The sequence below is a fragment of the Chlamydotis macqueenii genome, chromosome Z (genome assembly GCF_036417535.1).
Source record: "Chlamydotis macqueenii isolate bChlMac1 chromosome Z, bChlMac1.mat, whole genome shotgun sequence".
NCBI lineage: Eukaryota > Metazoa > Chordata > Aves > Otidiformes > Otididae > Chlamydotis > Chlamydotis macqueenii.
In genome coordinates, this window is record NC_141593.1 from 80,889,358 (window position 1) to 80,909,428 (window position 20,071).

Sequence of the window (20,071 nt, forward strand, 5' to 3'; positions counted from 1 at the left end):
CAAAGATGCAAAGATGTGGTGAACTGATCTTCCCAAGCGTATGTATGTGCACCTTCTACCAACATTGTACCAGACGATGGATCCCCTGGTGGCATTTCTTTCCCAGTCCAACCAGGCTTCCCATAGGCTGAGTACACTGGTGTCAATGCACAATTTGCATCTAATCCCCTTGTTGAAGGCATGCTCTTGCTGGTTTAGTGGCATCTCCTCTGGATGTCTGTGGTTTCTCTTCACTTCATCCTCGCTCAGAGACAATGAATATGAAAACCAAGCTCTTGGTTCTTCTGTCTGTCTTCTGACTGACTCCTTCTGTCTGTCACTGACTCCTCCTCTCCCTAGTGTACCAAAAACCCTACTGTTAGCTTAAGTGAACATCTTCCCTCTCCACCTATGATGCTACTCCATCCCATGATCTACTTTTTTTAAAAAGTGCATGGTATTTGCAAGGCACTGGTAAAAATAATCAATTCACATGGACTGGCTGATTAAAGTCATGGAGACTAGGAATGCCTTGAGTCCTGATGCCAATGCTGTTCCTTAAAAACAACAAGCAGGAATTACACTTTTTTAGGACGGATGAGGAAAGGAGAGCCTTCACCTGTAAGACAGTGCAGTGGTTAGACCGCTGACCTGAGAAGCAACAACCAACTTCAGTTCCCATTTCAGTGGGAGAAGTCTCAAGCCAACATCTCAAAGGAAGGTGACCTAATTGCCAATCCACAGCTCAGAGTGCCTCCTGTGCTCTTCCAGTTCCCTGTCCCCTAAGGTCGCACAGCTTCCTCTGCACAGGCAGGCAGATCTTTACGGGAAGCTGGCACTTTCCTGGAGAACCGGAGATGTGTGCTTCAAGAATAACGGAGAGAACTGAATCAGAGAAAGCACGACGCAAATGTTTAATAAGTTTCATCCAGGGCTCTTAAAAGAAGGAAAAACACCACTCTTAAAAAGTTGTCATTAGTTCACATGCCGCACTTAGTTTAAAACAGTGGTCCGCAGGGACAAAAGGACTGACGTGAGACCCACCAAAACCACTGGGAACCTTCAGTGGCAGCTGAATCATTCGCACAAAGATTAAGCATACAAAAAGACAACTCTTGTCCTTAAAAGTAACCATAAGCACTTAACAGTGTTTGTTCAAAAGTACATGACATTTCCCTTCAGACTGGCTACTGTATTCACAGCAGCAGTAACAAACGCCATCTAAACCAGTTTACTCCACTGTTTACTGGTTTAATCAACCACATGGACTACTTCTCTGTTACGCTGTTGTACGTATGTCCTGTCAACCCACCTAAAACAAAAGGAGTAATGTGGGGGGAAATTTCCTATTCCCTTCTTTAACATAAAAACCATAATATAGTTTTAAAAATATGACTTACCAAATTAAAATATTTACTGGAATACATAAATATTCACAATATTGAGATATATTACAAACAACTATTAAATAGAGTACGGATTTCATGCCATAATGTAAGAATACAAGACGTCTGCTTAAATTAGCCTTGTCCTTAACACAAACTGAGTAAACAATCAGCATCTGAACATTAGCAGTTGTTTGCTTTTACTTTTAATAAACAGGCAACGATCACAACGCATTTAAAACGAGTCACTTAGCTGTCCCTGCTCATTAACAGGACAAGATTAGTCACTGACACTGGTTAGCACAAAACGACAAGTTCTCTCAGCAGAAAACTGGGCCTTCTGAATACAGGCACGTTCCTCGATCGCAGAAAGTTTAAAGTGCAAATATACTGCGAAAGCGGCCTCTAAAAACGGCATCACGGAGCTCCACGCTTCTCATCTTTTGGTTATCTATCGCACAGGTTGGGAAACTAATCTTCTCGGCTGAGAGCTAGCTGGAGCAGCCAGAAAACTGTTAAATTAGCAACTTGAGGGCAGGGTGCTAAGAAGGCAAATTCGATATAAATTTAACCTCCGTGTGTTGCAAATAAATTTAATTTATGTAGCAAAGAAAAAGAAAAGGAATGTTCAAATCAGTTCTATGCCACTGCCAGGAGTTTTTCCAATTCTTGTTTGTTGCCCCGTCACAGTCATGACCTGGAATTTGATATAACTGGCATTACTGATGGCCATAAAGATAATTTGTACACCTGAGGTATTAAAATGTCTGTTTATTACCTATTAAGAGAATTCAAGTGAATGAAAGTGGTGAGGATGTGGTGCTCTACTCTAAGACCACTGTTACTTATTCCAATAATACTGCTAAATCTGAGCTTGGCTCTTCCGTGCACGTGAGTTAGGGTGATAAAAAAGCCCAGGAGGAGACCTTTTTTGGGAGGTTTGAGACAGACTGCCTTGGCAACCCAGAGAACGGGGTAAGCTTCTCCCTAAGCACATCTCTGCAATGCAAGGAGAGCTTCATCACAGAAGGCATCAGTACAGGAGATGGATGCTGGTGGTCATAAACACAAAACGTTTCTAAAAACTATAGAATCATAGAATCCTTAAGGTTGGAAGAGGCCTCCAAGACCATCAAGTCCAACCACCAACCCAACACCACCATGCCCGCTAAACCATGTCCTGCAGTGCCACATCTACACGTTCTTTGAACGCCTCCAGGGATGGTGACTTCACCACTGCCCTGGGCAGCTGTGCCAGTGCCTGACCACTCTTTCAGTAAAGAAGTGTTTCCTGATATCCAATCTAAATTGGATATGAATCTATGAATGATGATTTCTAATGCAAAAACATCTAATGCCTTCCATGACTTTACCGTTTTGGGCAACATTGTGATGGATGAAGACGAATGAGGTCACTGGACTGGAAATGGGTGGCTGCCTGGGGCCAGGGAACCCGACCTGATGACATTGGGTGGGATTGAGCAGAGAGAAGCCTCAGCCTGCAACACATACACTTGGTGCTTCAAAAAGGCTATTTTCTTCAAGGCAAGAAAAAGATTAGCCAATTTAATCAAGATGAGCTATTTAAACATAAATGAATGAATGGTATTTCTAAAAAGTTTGTTGGATGGCAAAAAAACTCAAGGTAGAGTGTTAATCCTCCAAGTTCAACGAAAAAGTGAAATCAATCAAGGAATACAGAAATAGGTGGAAATAGGTTGTTATTGGCATAAGCGAACAATAAGGAAAACTAAAGCTATCTAAAGAAAAACAATCCATGGCTGGCAAACTTAGCACAATGAGCTTTGTTTTATATACAAGCAATAAATGCTATCCACAGCCAATGTCAATTTTCAGATGGAGATGGGGAAACTGTAAATGACAATGCAGAAGAAAGTACAAAATTGTTCAATATACGTTTGTGTTCTCTATCTGGAAAAAAAAATGGCAAAGTCTTGGACGAAATACATTCTTTCCCACTACTCATCAATATCTTCTCAGGGATAAATATTTCTGAATCGGCAGGCTTGCAGAGTTTGTATTCAAGAGTCATAAACCAGCTAACAGGCTACTGATCTTCCTTTTGAATGAAACCTAAAATAGCAGAGAAGTTACAGAAGACGTGAAAAATCCTAATCCAACCTTCGGAAAAGTCCATTTGCACAGTTAGCTTGCACTAATCTCAAGAAAAATAATGGAAAAATGTATATAGAGGTCCATAAATTCCTGCCCTAGGTACTACTGACTGGAAGAATAAGTTTTCTTTTTTTTTTTTTAATTGCAACTTTTTACACATCTGCCTTCCTCTACTGCTCCCCTTGCCAGGAAATCCACTCTTCTTTGTGGAAAACAATCCAAATTCACTCAAACTGCAAGTCATCTGCTGTAGAGCTGCAATCATTCCCCGTGCTTAACTCTGTCCAATCGGTTGATGTACGTTTGTGGGTAACTTGCTTACCCAGCTGTTCCTGAAGTTGCATGTGTCCACCAAGGAAGATATGGGTAACTACATCTGGAAGTTTGGAGGAGACTGCCTGGTGATGATGTGTCATTGCACAACACAAAGGAAAGAACCAATGAGACGAGCATGTGGCAGGAAATGATGGAAGGACATTTGTTCTTGCCTTGGGCTGGGGGATGAAGCTGATGGATGCTAAAAATCCCTTTCAGACCTACAATGCTGTGATACTGGAGTCCATTAACAAAGGTACGTTAATTAAGGTACAAAAACGTAATGAATTCAAGCCAATGCAATGTACTGGAAAATAAGTTCCAAATGAATAAACTCAGTTTCATTCTTTGATGAATCAGCATGCTTAGCTGATAAGGATTTATACACAAATAAGAGTATACAGATTTTTTTTGTCAGGTATTTGATTTACTCCTCCGGAATATTTAGAGCAGGAGGGCAAATTATACCAACCTCACTACGCATTTTCAGAAAGTTCCTTGTCTCCCTTTTCTTTCTGGCAACTACTTTTTGCTCTGCCCAAGCTTCCAGTGAAACTTCTGGAATAAAGATCCTCTTTACTGTCGTTGCACTGGAGCCACTCACCTGCTAGAGCTGGCTGGCTGCGGCTGCTGCTGTGCTCGATGTTTGCTTCAAGGAACCATGTACAACATCTGAGTTACTCCTCCTTGTCTTTCAAAGCAGACACTAAAAAGTCTTGCTTTTACTAGGAAGATGCATTCCTCTTTTCTTCCTCTGTGCTGTAAACTATTATCATAAAACTTGGCAAAACTTAATTACAACGAAAACTTCAAATTAGGCAGAAATTGATCAATGTTTCATAAATCCACGAGGGGACAAATGGCACAACTGTACAATTCTTGTTTATTCGTGAAAGCAGGTTAAAAATCAATATTATTCAATATTTCTAAGAACTTGCAGACTAAGTAATCTGCAAATGTAGTTGTCATGGAGAAAGCGCTATTGAATAGAGATGTTACTGACGGAGCGTCCTAAGGCTATTCTACAACACAGGAAGTAAATATAAATTCACTGGTGATAAAGCTTGTGTAAATATGAAGATGGGTTGAATGGTCATTAACAAGAAGGACAGCAGCCTTTTTCTTCTGTGTTCATTTGTTTGTGTGGGTTTTTTTTTTTTTTTAATTTACCTGCAATGTTTCATAATGCTACTTGGGAACCAAAACGAACGGCAGCAGCTCTAGGAAGGGTCTGGAGAGATACTGGATAAGCTCCTCCTAAACTGATGGCAATAAAAAATATGGAGATAAAAGGGTCAAATGTGACCCTTGGCTGACGAAATATAGAAAATCAGGTAGCGAAGATTTGCAGCCTGTGAGTTAGTGAGATCCATTTCAAAGGAAAGATGCTGAAAGACTGGAGACGCCACAGAAAGATATATAAAAGCACTTGAAACCTCCAGAAATTAACTTGCAATGAGACTTAAAGAACTCAATCTATTCCGTTTCTCAAAAGAAAATTGAGTGTTGACTTGATTCCAGTATCTAATTCACACAGAGAAAACGCAAATGTACTAAATGGCTCTTTAACTTAGTAGAAAAAGGCACAGCAAGAACTAATGGCTGGAACCTGAAACCAGACAAAGCCAAACCAGAAACGAGCCACTCCTCTTAATAGTTTGACAAATTACAAAGGGAAGGAAGCAATGGATTCTCCATCTCTTGAATCCTTCCAGCTAAGGCGGAATGACTCTCCGGAAGGTACACTTTAACCAAACGCAAATGATAAATTTCAGCATAACAACATCAGGTCAAAAGTTAAAGACCTAAATATAAAAGTGGGGAGTAAGTGATCTAAAAGTCTTTCCTGGCCTAAACTATATAAATTTAAGAAAAAAGACTGAAAGTTTTAAACTGGAAGTGAACCTTTTGAAAAATTCTACCAAATTCAAATCCAAATTTGGATTCTAACAGAAAAAGCAAGCTGAAATGTAAACCACCTTTTGGATGTTATGACAAAGTAAATAGAAATTTTGCTGTTGAATTTTGGATGACATCTCTCAGGGAGTGTCTCCTTACAGATCAGCTCCAGCAGAAATTACACTGATGTACCAGATTCCATCTCTACAGATGTTCTAGCATCATAGAGCTACTGAGGATGAAACACAGAATGTACTTTTAAAAATTACTCATAGTAACGTGGATGCAACTTGGAACGCAAAGGCTAATGTTCAAGCTCAACCCCACAAAGTACTTAATAAAAACTTACTGAGACCCATGTAAAGAGTTTCACTGTTGCTGGACTGGAGCCTGTAGGCATTTCAGAGGAGACAAAATGAGAGAGGACTACGGCCTTCTCTTCCACCCTGTGGAAGATGCATTTTAACAAGGCTTTAACCCACCAGTTCAGCTGCACGGAGCAAGGCACACTGTCTGATGCAGGTTGCCTGAATGCATTGAAAAAGTGGGAAGGCACTGGGTGGAAAAAGGTGATGATGAGGCACCACGTAAGGAAAGTTTTTGCTGTCATCACAAAAAGCAGTAGGATGTGGAAAAACACCTATTGCTGCGAGGGTGTATTTTGACTTGCCCTGCAGGAAAAACTCAGTTTGAGTTCCACCCTCAGAGAATCTCATGGAATCATAGAATTGTGTAGATTGGAAGAGATCTTTAAAATTACCAAGTCCAACTGTTAACCTAGCACTGCCAAGCCCACCACTAAACCATGTCCCTAAGTGCCCCGTGCACAAATCTTTTAAATGTCTCCAGGGACGGTGACTCCACTGCCTCCCTGGGCAGCCTGCTCCAATGCTTGACAACCCTGTCTGTGATGAAATTGTTCCTGATATCCAATCTAAATCTCTCCTGCCCCAACTTGAGGCCATTTCCTCTTGTCCTATCACAGATTATTTGGGAGAAGAGACCAACACCCACCTTCCCACACCCTCCTTTCAGGTAGCTGTAGAGAGCGATGAGGTCTCCCCTCAGCCTCCTCTTCTCCAGACTGAACAACCCCAGCTCCCTCAGCCGCTCCTCATCAGACTGGTGCTCCAGATCCCTCACCCCCTCTTCCTTTTGAAGGATTTTTCATGAGGTTAAAAGATAAAGCAGCACTTCTTCTATTTTTTTCCCCTTCAACAGACAAAGCTAGTGCAGATTGAACTAATACTAGACTGGCTTTTTAGCTATAACTTATTTATACCTAACATAGTCTTGTTAAAGTGTCAGTCTAAACTGTCACTTGGCTATCTGCCACAAAGCTGCATCTGCCTATTCAAAACACAAACATATTAATTATTTGTTGTACTGCTGTTATGCCGGCAAGTGCCGTAAGGAATCACAGCAGAAGCATTTCAACCACATGATCATGCAAAGGACTGGCTAAGCATCACCGCTTCTGGCTGGCATCTGCATGGGACAAGATGAAGCACAAGCAGCAAACAAGAAATCCCTGAACGCGAGAGTTTGCAGTCACACACTGGAGTAAGACTTTGGCCAACACGTAGACAAATAAGGATATATAAAGAATCACAGAATCACAGGAGGGTTTGGGTTGGAAGGGACCTTCAAAGCCCACCCAGCCCAACCCCCCTGCCAGGAGCAGGGACATCTCCAACCAGATCAGGTTGCTCAGAGCCCCGGCCAACCTGGCCTGGAACGTTTCCAGGGATGGGGCATCCACCACCTCTCTGGGCAACCTGGGACAGTGTTCCACCGCCCTCAAGGTAAAAATTTTTTTCCTAATATCCACTCTAAATCTGCCTCCCTCTCCTCGTCCTATCACAACATGCCCTACTGAAGAGTCTCTCCCCACCTTTCCTGTAGCCCCCTTGAGGTACTGGAAGGCTGCTCTAAGGTCTCCCTGGAGCCTCCTCTTCTCCAGGCTGAACAGCCCCAGCTCATGAGAACTCACGAGATAGCATCATGTGGTATCAGAAACAGTGGTCACAGCAGTCTAACCATTGTCAAACACTTTGTAGGAAATATCTGGCTGTAATAATTTACATCATTCATTATTACCACAATCAAAGACAGCCTGGGGGACTCTGGGGCAAGCATGCATCACTCTAACCAGTTCACTGTACTCTAAAAAAATGCAATGATAAGTAGGTATGTTTGAGTACAGGAATAATTTTTGATGAAAAAGTTTCTCTCAGTACTGCCCCAAATGCATGTAGCTGTTTTGTAGAACTGTACATGAATAGGAGTGTTTTGTCCTAAAAAATAACAATACTAGTGGTACATCAAACATCTAGTTGGTCACATAAGAAGTTATAAAAATGCATTATAAAATTGAAATTCTTATAAAATCAAACTCTCCCACCGCAGCAACAGCTGGTAATTTAAGCCAACACTTCTGAATTCACATTCTCATATTTACTTTCGAGAATCCGGCGTTCTGGAACGGAATCTGCAATATTGCTCAACAGGTCTTTATAGATTTTGTCCTTTCCCAAGCACTGTAAAGCTAAGCTACTCAAAAACACGACACAGGAGCTCTCATCCAGCTAGGTATTAAAGATGAAATGAAAAGCTGCCTGCAACACCTGAGGCTGAGCGGGAGACTAAAAGCGGAGCGCCTTTGAAGAGTCGGGAGCAGGGAAAAAGCTTCTTGCTTCCGCACTAAGAAGACATTGGTTAAACCTGGACTTAGTGCAGCGACTGCCAGAGCCATGGCTGAGGTAGGCTGATGCTTCAAAGTTCCTGCCATAATTTCCAGCCCCCGATGGACAACGTACAGCAGCAGAAATGGAAGCGCAGGACCAACGCTTACGGCGTGCAAGGACGCTGACACAGGGCCACGAAGCAACCTTCGCGCTGCAGGTTCCTGCGTTCCTCCATTTGTGCTATTGACGTGGCATATAACTAAAAAAAAAAAAAAAAATTAATATGCAGCTAAACACGGGAGCCTGCCACCTTGACAAAACGCTGCGGCGTTTAATCTTTTCTCCTCGGTGAAAAGCTTTTATTGACAGAACTACATGCATATGAAGACATAAAATGCAAAGAGGTTTACAGTAAACACTGATTACTGTAATCTTAATCTCCATGAACGACTACTGAATGCAGAAATAACATTTTTTAGCAAAACGGGGAAATTGCCTAATCTGCCTCATTGTAAAGAGTGTGTGGTTTTGTACTTATTTCTTGTATTGCTGGAGTTATTGGACACCTACCCCTAATGTCAGAAAACAGAAACATTCTGGGAATGGTCTTCCCCAAATCGAATAAAGGGTGAAAAATGAGAAGTATTGGCAAACTGGGCTAAAAGCTGCTAAGAGGATGAGCCAGGTATTGTCCCAGTCCTTAATACAGTTTATGGTTGTTTCTGCCTCGTTTGTTACGAGCAAGACACACAAATGTGCAAGAGTGGCAATTCAGTGTGGTGCAAACAAAGCTGAGAAAAAAGAGCAGACAGAAACGAGTTGGTCCCTCTCCACGGTTGTCGCAAGCCTCCCTCACGCGATTACCCCTGCGCGCGGACCCCGCGGGGCTGTAGAGCTGGAGATGCCCCTGTTTGAACTCCAGGATCTGCTCAACACGGGGTGCACCTGCAGCCCAACGCGGCTTTGCTGCGGGAACACGCAACCCAACTCTTAAAACAGCGAGCAGAAGCCGCTCGTTAGGCAAAGCCGACAAAAATTGGTGGTTTCCCCAGTATCAACACAAGCCTTGCGACCAGGGTGTTCTCTGACGAGATGGCGCAAGCGTGCGCGGGGGTCCCGCTCTTCCCGAGAAAGGCTCGCTGCGCTCACGACGCGCTTGCTTTCTTGGATCGGTGCTTTTAAGCAGATCTAACAGTCCAGAATAACTTTACTTAAATTTGCCATAGCCCCACGGAAGGATTATTGATGCTATTCTATTACTTAGCAGAAAGCAGCCGTCTCGAGGGGACTGTTTAGTGCCGTATTCTTGTCTCGATATTAAATCAAGCGATGCCAAGGACTCAAAAACCAGCAGGCAACAAGCTTTTCCCTGTTTTTCAGTGAGCTCTGCAGAATCTCATCTTTCATTTGTTTTGAACTGGAAGTCTCTTACGTGCACATAGAAAAAAAAAAATCTCTAAAAAAAACCCCAACCCCCAAGCCATCAAGCACACGCTGTGTGTTTAACAGGCGCAGGAATGCTTTTGGCTTTTGTTTTTACTGAGAGGCTCAACGGATGGCAACCCCGCTCCTCGTCAGGACAAGCTCCGTCAGAAACAACCGGCAGCCCCTCTTCCCTGCTCTCCCAGGTAAAAGGATCTGAAAAGGCAAAGCCCGTCACACCTCATCCATTCTGGGAAGCCATTTATTTCCTTTCTATTGATTTATCCGCAAAAACCCCAAACACCTGCATAGCCTATTAGAAATAATATTAATGAGATTTTCCAAATTAAAAAACAAACAAACAAACAAAAATGAAATGAAACATTTTATATACCATGCAGGGTCAAACTTGATGTTTGGAAACACTAGGAAATTACCAGGAAACACTATCCGAGGACTCACTCGGGATACTGTTCAGAGCATCACCAGCACGGGTCATACCCATTCCCCCAAATTAAGAGTTTGTTTTAGTTCCGCCAGCCTGAGATCACTTTATTCAGCTACATGAATTAATTCTTGCACTTTTTTTCCTTGTTAGAGTTGTATACTCCGAGGCTCTTCCCTGAATAGAGCTTTTCTTGATTACTGTCAACGTTTCATCCCATTGTGTCATCTTGTTTGTCTTTTGATGTTATAATTTCCTTATTTTACAATGTTTTAACTACACTGGCTGCAACTGTTAAAAGAATAACTAGTGATTTTGGGGGTCAACTAGAAAGACTTTAAAAGGATTTGATTAGGCAATTCATTTTACTAATGTTACAATAACTCCTTTTTATTTGATTATGCAAATAAGTGTTGGTGCATATCCACTTTGGCAAAACACTGCAAAGTTAATCTTCTCTGCTAAATAAAAAGCTTTCACTGGCAGAAACACATGAGCTAAGGAACGTTTCTTATCCAAACATAAAGGTGCTCCTGATGAGACACTCCAAAATATTCGTATTTAGGTAAACCGAGGCCACGTTTACCTGGCAAAATTCACCACAACGCCTTTCCTGGAGTAACGTTTATGCCACTATCCTGAAATCAAAGTAATTTAACTCCCGAACAGCAATAGAGATGGACACAGATCTATGAATCTGCTTCCTCCCACCCTCACCTTCAGCCATTCCCACCCAGAAGTTGCTCCAGTGGGATCGCTTCCCAAAGGACTTGTCGACTCCCCGCTCCAGAACCAGGAGAAATGCTGTAAGGTCTCAGAGATGCGAAGTGAATTACGACTACGTTTAGCAGTAACACAACACAACCTGTCACTAAACTGTCTATCCCCTTATCTCTGTCAAGTTACATGTGGACCTCCAATCTCCTGACCAGTCAGGCTCCCAACTCTACTCCACTTTATGTGATGATTTTTAACGTATAGACATCTTCTAATGTCTTCACATTTCTCCACCCTACATTTGCTCACATCTTAGACAGGAAATGGATCCACCTCCTCTGAGACAGAAGAGAGGTCTTCTGCTTTGACTCCATTAGGAAGGCGGATTCAGACCGAGGCAGAAGATGACCTTGGGTCTAACAGAGGACCTTAACAAGGGATAAAAGTGAAGAGGATAGCAGGTAGTTTTTTTTTTTAACATAGACGGAAGGCTGGAGACTGACAGAAGGCCCCTTAAGGCCAACGAGGTGACAGTGCCACAGCTAAGGACCTCACCTGTGCAGTGCTCCAAAGTCAGAACCAGAGAGGGCTGTGAGCCAGAGAAGGAGCAGAGGGGAATGATGCCGGACAGCCCTGCCCGGTAGAAGATGAATGACAGAGGGAGAGCAGTGGACTCTTCTCTAATGAGGAAGAATGATTTGTTCTTGCTGGAAAAACATGGGGAGGGTAACAAGAGGGGTAATGTTGGACAGATAGCCTCAACAGGAGCTCCAGGCCTGATGGAAGACGTTTGGGCAGGGAGATACGTCTCCCAACACAGCACGGGAGGCTTTTTAGGGTTACACATACCAAATGGGAAATTTGAGAGGACAGTCCCTTTGGTGTGACGATTACCTGTCACAGGAAGATGTTCAACTATGACACAGGCATGCAACCAAATCCTTGACACATGGAGGAAAGACCCATGAAGGTAGGACCCTCGCAGTACCCCACCGCTTGCCACAAGGACAGAGAACAGATTTATTACGGCTTGCTTTTTCTGTATTGTTCTCACGCCAACAACGTTTAATTATTAAAGTGCATTCATTTCTTTTCTGCAACTGAGTAAGACACGAGTGAATTACGGCAAACATTTTAATTACTTAATAATGCTCTAATCAAAAGCTTGAACAACCGTATCTGGAAATACAAGTTGTTTTTCCAGTTTGATGGCCATTTATTTCTCTCTAGTGATTTTTAAGGGAAAGGCAAGCAAGAGACTGTGGCATAATCTGGGGTAGGCACGGCTCACAAACAAACTGGGGTTGCCTGTAAATCCCAGTACACTGAACAGCGGAACACAGGATCCTTCTTGGAAAAGCTGGCTGATGAGACGTGGCCAAGAGGCAGTTATTCCTGAACTTACTTCTCAGTGCAAATACAGAGAAAAGGTGGGGTTTCGACCTGAAAAGAGAAGCGAATCTTCCCTCTGCAAAAGGTTTACTTAAAAAAAAATCTCTCGTTGCTGTGATTGCTCTCACTGTTATTCACTGAAATACCAAGGGCAATGCTGCCAGTATTTGAGTGTGGGCTATCTCAGTACTGCAGTTCTCAGGAAAGGAATGAAATAAAATCCCTCACATTAAATACTAACGCTCCTACATCTAGTAGCACTTAATAAATTTATTACAGATTACCCTAATGCAGACTTACGCCATAAACACACTGTCGGAACTATTCGCTTGTTCCTCTGTAAATGTTTTAGAGTTCTCCAGATAAGACATGAATACAAGAAATACAAACAAAAACACATGAGGAAACTGATAATTCAGCAGTAGTTGCATCGAGATATAATATTTTAAACCGTCCTTACATTATAAAGAACCAAGTTGGAAATAGCCAGCCTCCACTTAAAACATTGTCCCAAATCTCTGACAAGAACTTCTAAAACAACAGTAATCTTAATCTACGGGCATTCTGTGTACGCATTAAATACAAACAGCCAACTTCTACTTTTACAACTTTCTCGGGCTGAAATCCTACCCCACTGATATGAATTCCTCTGCCAAAGAGTTCAACGTAGCTTGCTGTCCATTAAGTGGAGGATAAACGCTATGCCCACTATGACCCATCCTCATAGAAATGCAAAATTAAGACCTGCTCACACCCCTATTACAGCATCAGTCTGTTTTTTTTTTAAACAGCACTTAGGATTTCTTTTACAGAACACCTTTTACATTACTTACGTGGGATGAATACAAAGAAAGAGAAGAGAAACTCAGATGGAGGATTTTCAGTATCGGCAAGTGTGCTGTAAATACCAGCTGGTTGCTACCCAGGCCCCCATTTACCTGACTAAAACGACCTCTACAACACGCACTCCTGCACAACAGCCACACAGACGTCAGAGATTGAAAGTCAATCCTGTTTTAAAGAATTGCAATGCCAAACAATCTTTTCCTTTTAAACTGCAGCACTCTCCCCTAAAGGAGCAAAAAGTTGGTAAAAGAATGTTGAATATATGAAAATTTTAGCAATATTTCATTTCCCTAAGCACTAAAGAATGACGTCAATGCTACTGCACTGCGTCCGCACGGAGCTGATGATTTGCATGGTTAGATCCCAACCCACAGCGGAAATGTGATTACAGGTCTCTGGCTGTTGTGAGCTCTCCAACAAAGTACCACTAAATTTCCTAAGCCTTAAAAATATCCCGCAGTAAACCAAATTTCATCTGCGAGGTTAGGTCTCATTAACAACCTCACAAATCCAGCCAGATATGAATCTCTAACTTGTCAAACGAACAACTGTGTCTCACAGAGCAAGGTCAAACACTCTTCCAGCTTTTAAATTAATATTGTATAGGCTGTGTCTTCCTTTGAACCTGATTTTATATTCTACAGAAGTACACTACCTGTGGCTTTTAGGAAATCTGATAATCAAACATGAAAGATCAGTAACAGCTTTATGTATTTTAGATTACTTTCCTACAGAGATTTGAGATTTCCCTGTTACATTGACAACTACTTTCTGGAATTATTACACATTAACAAGAGACTCTGTGTATTATTCCATGTGCTCCTTATGATTTACGATTCATGATTCATTAATGAAAAGAGTGCAGCTGAAAATTTCCAAAACAACAGCAATCTATCTCACATAAAGATTCTTGGACGCTGTAAATAATTTGCTATGCCACCTAGATTTTTGTTGATCAGGATTCAGGAAAGCATCTTACTTCACTTAGCTGTACCTTTTGTTAACATACTTCTTAAAAAACTTCTTGCCAGCATAAAGTTAGATATTTATTCAAGGATCTGTGATAAATTTCCCAGTTTTCACCACCACTGTTATTTTTCTTAAGCTCCTACCTATAATGCCACTGATTACTTAAAGGCAAAGAGAAAAGAAGTCTAGAAAAACATAAGCCACAAGTAGACAAGAGAACTTAGATCCTACGCAAAGTGAAAAAAAAGAAAAAAATTAACAGTGGGCTGTATGAAAGCCACATGCCTTCAACCTCATCTTGCCGCAGAAGGGTTAAAACGCATTCAGAACTAAATGCATTTTTAAAGAACCTGGGCACGAACACGGATGCTGGCTTGCAGCAAAGAAGCTGACGTACCTGCAGAGACGCGGGGGCAGTCGGGCAGCATGGACTCCACCGATGTGTCCAGAGGCTCGGAGCTGGACACCCAGTTGCAGCAGTTCTGTAAGAGCAGGCAGGCGGTTTTCGGGTAAGCCAAGAACCCAGAGCAAAAATAAACACAGATTTTGTAAGTACGGGCAAGGATCGCATCCGAACGCTTCACAAACTTATTTACATAGCAGCCCCAACAGGGACTGGAAGGTAAACTACACCAGCTTATTCACACTAGCCGGCAATGAAATATGGTGGTTTCATCCTAAATAAACAAAAAAGAGTAAGACCTTAATCCAGGAGATGTGTAATGTTTTTAAACAGCATGTCTTGAAGTCCTACTTTGACTTAAGTAGGTGCTCGGACCAACCGGTGCCTCAATTACCCACCGCACTTTTCAAGTTTTTCCTTTCTGTAGTTGTTAGACAGGCGTTGACATGAACGCTCAGCCCGCTCGCTTGCCAACATTAAGAAATTAGAATTTTTCAGGGTTTTTCGATGGAGCACACTGCGGAAAGAAGGGCTGGGAAATCACAAGCCAACAGATTATAATTGAATGAAAGCCATCAAGATAGCAGATTACTATTTGAATACCGGGAAGTACAGCTGGGATGAACTGGGCATGAACATTTAAAAATGCAAATACTGGCCTTCAGGGAATTATGTTCAGGAAGCACTTACGTTTACCTTTCATTCCTGAACCTCTGAGTAGGATGAATTTACCATGAATTTTTAAAATGTTTTCCTCCAAATGCTGTCTATTCAGCTAAGTCTGTGAATTAAAGCATTAAATAATTTGCTTTAAAAAAAAAAGCTGAAACGACATCAAATCTACTGAATTGAAGATTTAATAATAAAGCAACTGCATTTTTAATAGGAGTGTCAGGTGAACTACGAGATCTACATGGCTTGCCTTCCTACAAATCTGAGTTTGCCCTTTCTGAAAATGTGATTAACTTCATTAAGGGGAAAATTAAAAAAAAAACAAAAAAAACCAAAACAACTTTTGGAAAGACCCAATGAATTTTCAGGCAGATTTCTAAAAAATCATCCCATCAATCATGATTGTGAAAAACGGACGATTGCTATTCCGGTAAACAAGCATGTATTGTGTATTTGTAGATGCTTGCTGCCCTAGTTGTGCACCATGGAGTCCATCCTCACTGTGGAAAGATCCTTGACTGGTAGATCAAGTGTCTTATTGTATTTCCTTAATTCATTCTGTCTGGAAGAAGATGTCAGCTGTGTTGCAGTGAGGAGAGAATTTCAAAGGCTTCAGTCCCCACCAATAAAGGGCGAGGAATGGCTTTTGAATAGATTTGTCAAGGCAACCCTACTGTTCTGGGACCAGGGAGAGCAGGAACAACATAAAGGAAGGGTTGCTGTATGAGATTAGAAAGTGAAGTTCACAAAGCATGGCAGATTTTTGTAAGAAACAGTAGATCAATGAAACTATTGAACTCGACGGAGGGAAAAAAAAAAGAAAACAAACATGCTACCCAGTAATGTAACTTTTTTAGTAAAAAATGGTTAAATGGAAGCATTTCATAAAGGCTTTAAGGTTTAAAGTAGTAAAGCATTATACGTTTTACAATTTGCATGTATAATTTTAATTAGCAGCTGAATGTGAAATTGCAAATGTAAGATGGTAGGAATTATAAAAGAAGTAGAATTTTTATGAAGTATTACATTCATTTGAAATAAGTAAAATTAATATTAACTGCTGATAGAACACTACATCAGAGAGCTGGAGATAATACAGAAGATTAGCACACAATTAACCAGCTTTTATATACAATGTGACACTTGCCTGTAAGAAATAAGTATTCTCGAAAGCAGTGTCAAGATATGTAAATGGATGATTTGTTTTATCATTCATCACAGCTCCTAATAAATTCAAAAATCATGACTTCTATAGGTACTAAAAATAGGCCACCAATGATACAGGAGAGATAGCACCAATGAAGAATTAATTTTTTAACAATTCATTCTTTCAATGACAGCAATTAGCCCCACAGACAGGCAGCGATTAGGTGTATATTTTAATTATTATTCATTTTACCAGTAGCCTTAAACCTGATTAAAGTAAGAGATATCCAGGTGATATGCTAGTCTTAATACCACTCAGCCACACTTCACATATGTAAAATTCTCCTTTCTTATAGGAGATCTTCAATGCTAATGTAAGTTATGACACTCCATCCACTTTTTAGGCCATTAATCATTTAACTTATTCTTTAAGATCTACTTTCTGCAAATGAAATTAAAGGTAATGCACTTGTCTTACTCAGACTAAACGCTTAAAGAAAAATGGAGTTGTCAGATTCAAATTACAGGATTTAAAATTTCAGTTTTACTACATAACATATATTTCAAGGTTTTGATTTCCCACAAAGAAAATGGGGATTTTTCTGACAGAGCCTGTAGGGGTTACCATCCTTTATATTTTTAACATTTAAGTCAGAGCTGTCAGGCTGCATCCCAGGTGATTCTCTATTCCCATCAGTCACGGCCTATAAAACTGTAAGGTTAAGTCAGGAACAGGCAGTCTATACAAAAAGTTTCACTAAATCCAGGGGAAAAAGTCAAACCTAACAACTAGTTTGAATTTGCCATATGCACCTATTGTTTTAGCGTTCCGCGACAGGAACGTAGAAAACATGGACATGAGCCTGATCTGGCCAGGAAGAGATTCATAAATGGAAGTTTAGTTGGTCTTGCTTTAAAAAAAAAATATTTTAAAAACCTCAGCAACCCCATACTTAAGTATTAAAAGAACAATGAATGCACGGAACCATGCTTCACCCAAGGGCGGAGTGTGGAGATGCTGGCCGTGAACACCAGATCATCTTGGACCAACTAGCTGTTGGCAGCCGCACAGTAGCAAATACTCCAACGTTTCATTAGAAAACTTCAGAGCACTTTAGAAGTAGTTACACCTCATAAAACTGCTGAAACGAAAGACTTCTTGACAGTTGTACAAATCATCAAACTGAATCGTTGGAGACCTTAAAAGGTCTTCTCCACCGTTGCCAGACCAAGCCAGGAGTGTTGGGTGTGCTCCAGACATCAGGCAGCGTGCGGGCTGCCTTGGTGCGTGTGTCTATACCGCTGCGCAGCAGGAAGAAACACCAGACCTGATTCTTATTATTTTGACTGCTATCTTTGAAGTTCAGAAACGGCTTTAATCTCGGTTATTTTAGGGGCTGGTATGGGCACACCGTTTCCACGTTCCTACAACGTGCTACCTTTCATGCCCTAAAGAAATGGAAGAGGTCAGCAAACAAAGACATGTTGATAGAGCCGTAGACAGAGACCCATACCCCAACTCTTTTTAAAAAAGACCCGGCCTCACCTCTCGCATCCACTCTCGAATACTTTTCCCAACTTCTTGATGCCACACATTGTGAACAGAGTCTGTCAACGCCACAGCAGTTACCTTATTCTTTACTTCTGCCTCTCGTTGAATCATCTGTTAAAAAATATTGGCTTTAAGTTCTTTCTTTCTATTGAACAGAGTCTGCTTAGTCACAGATAATGATCTTAAATTAAAAAAGAAAGAGCAATACAAGTTCAATACTTGACTTCACTTGTTTTAAAGTTTATACGAATCCTAACAGCTCCAGAAACACAGAGAGACCTAATATTTTTGATAAAAGAAATAATACTAACTTTTAACTGACTGAACTATTCAGTCCTATTATTTTCCATGTGGCTTGACAATTCTAGGATTAAAGGTATCATAGTGAAAAAATGGAAGATTCCCTGAGGACACCTTTTACAAGCGTCTCCAAGTTCCTATTTCTGTGCTTCAGGGAAGCTGGTACCCGTGGTTCACTGTAAGCTACTCATGACTATCATCTACTAATTTTCAGTAGATTGCTGTAGTTTTTCTGATGTACAATCTTACTTTGACTTGTATGGTTTTTTTTTTTTTCCTTTTCCTTTTTTTTTCTATCCAATTTAGCTACCTGGCACTCCCACCATGGTCCCAAAATTCTTTGTGGTCTCTCTTATATATACGCTTAGCCAACTGACGCTAGAGCCTCTCAGCATTTTTAGGTTATTAAAGAGCCTCTGTCATTGCAAATGACAGGATGACTAAATAATATTAGTTCTAAAACCAATTAAATGGCTGCTGCAAATAACACCAGCGAATTTACAAAGATGCTGCGGAATTCAGCGTTGCTCTGCAAGATAAAAGGGACTGGGAAAGAATAGTTTGATATCAAAGAGAGACAAAAAGGTTTTAATCTCCTGACACGAGTGACCCTAATTTGTAACACTGGATCAAAGGAAGTATAATGAATTATACTTATAAAACCAGCATTTCGCAACTAGTGTCTTTATCACCGCGTACGCCACACTAAAGTTAACATTTTTTCCAGCTTCCTTTTGTATAAATGGCAACATAGACAACATTTCCAAAACCAAGCATTCTTTGTTCACGCTCTATCAACTGCCTACCAGCATACCGGCTGCACCTCCGAAAAGACGGCTCTAAAAGAGACTTTTACAGTGAGGATGTGAATTATATTTTGCATCAGAAACTTCAAAATAAACACCTTGGTCCAGATTTTTGACACAAAAGTAGCATTTATCCATGCCTTACACAAACTATCTCCTGCTTTCTTCAAAACACCACACATATAAACCTTTTGATCCAACACTCTTACTTCCAATTCTCCACAACCATGGTACGATATTCTGAATTAGCACGTCTTCCCTTATTTTTTTTTTGGTTTATGTTTATTTTAACATCAGTGTAATTGAATTAATATTCTAAGGGAAAGATTTTCACCACGACTGGCCAGGTAATGCCAACGTAGAGCTCCTCGTTCCAGACAAAATCAGGTGTCCTCCGCCAGTACCCTGTCTTCAGGAATCTCAGTACTGCGTGACTCAGGAATTCATCTGAGCTTTGGATAGCTTGGGGCAAGCGCGTAATGAAGGAACTCCTAAGAGTTCTTCTCAAGAGTTCCTTCTCAAAGAGAAGGCTTTCTTCATGTGAAGCCTTTCCATACATGCCGTTTTCCCCACCATTTACCCTCCTGTGGGGCACATTTAATACCTAGAATTTTTGGAGGATGGGACATAACAGGTACGGGCATGGGGGAGAAAAATCACACATTTAGGACAAAATACAGTCTATGGTAAGAGGGTGAGCTGCTTTCAGCTGTAACACGATACTGACTTTTTCAGCCAAACATCTGATACTGGGCACTAAATTTCACTGTAAATGTAAAGACGGCAAAACTCCTTCCATTATGAAACCGTATGTAAAAACGGTGAATCTCTCAGGACAATCTTCGGGCTAAAATCCCCCTCCCCAAACCTGTCTGGACATGTCAAGCACAGATAAAAGCTTTATCTCTCAAAGGGCTGAGTCACTCAGACCTTCGACCAGCCTGGTTCAGCAGAACCTGGACAAATTAAGAATATCTCATCTGCAGTACTTCTATTCTAT

General features: G+C 41.1%; 1 protein-coding gene across 5 annotated transcripts in view; it reads right to left on the bottom strand.

Moving 5' to 3' along the window:
- ARB2A (ARB2 cotranscriptional regulator A) overlaps positions 1 to 20,071 on the bottom strand; it is a 253,900-nt gene that overhangs the window by 51,202 nt on the left and 182,627 nt on the right. For all 5 annotated transcript variants that reach the window (XM_086770362.1, XM_086770364.1, XM_086770365.1 and 2 more), the window contains 2 exons: positions 17,960 to 18,076; positions 14,590 to 14,674 (listed from right to left, as the gene is read on the bottom strand). In XM_086770362.1, the coding sequence (XP_086626488.1) occupies positions 14,590 to 14,674; positions 17,960 to 18,076 (202 nt within the window). The remainder of the gene's footprint in view (positions 1 to 14,589; positions 14,675 to 17,959; positions 18,077 to 20,071) is intronic.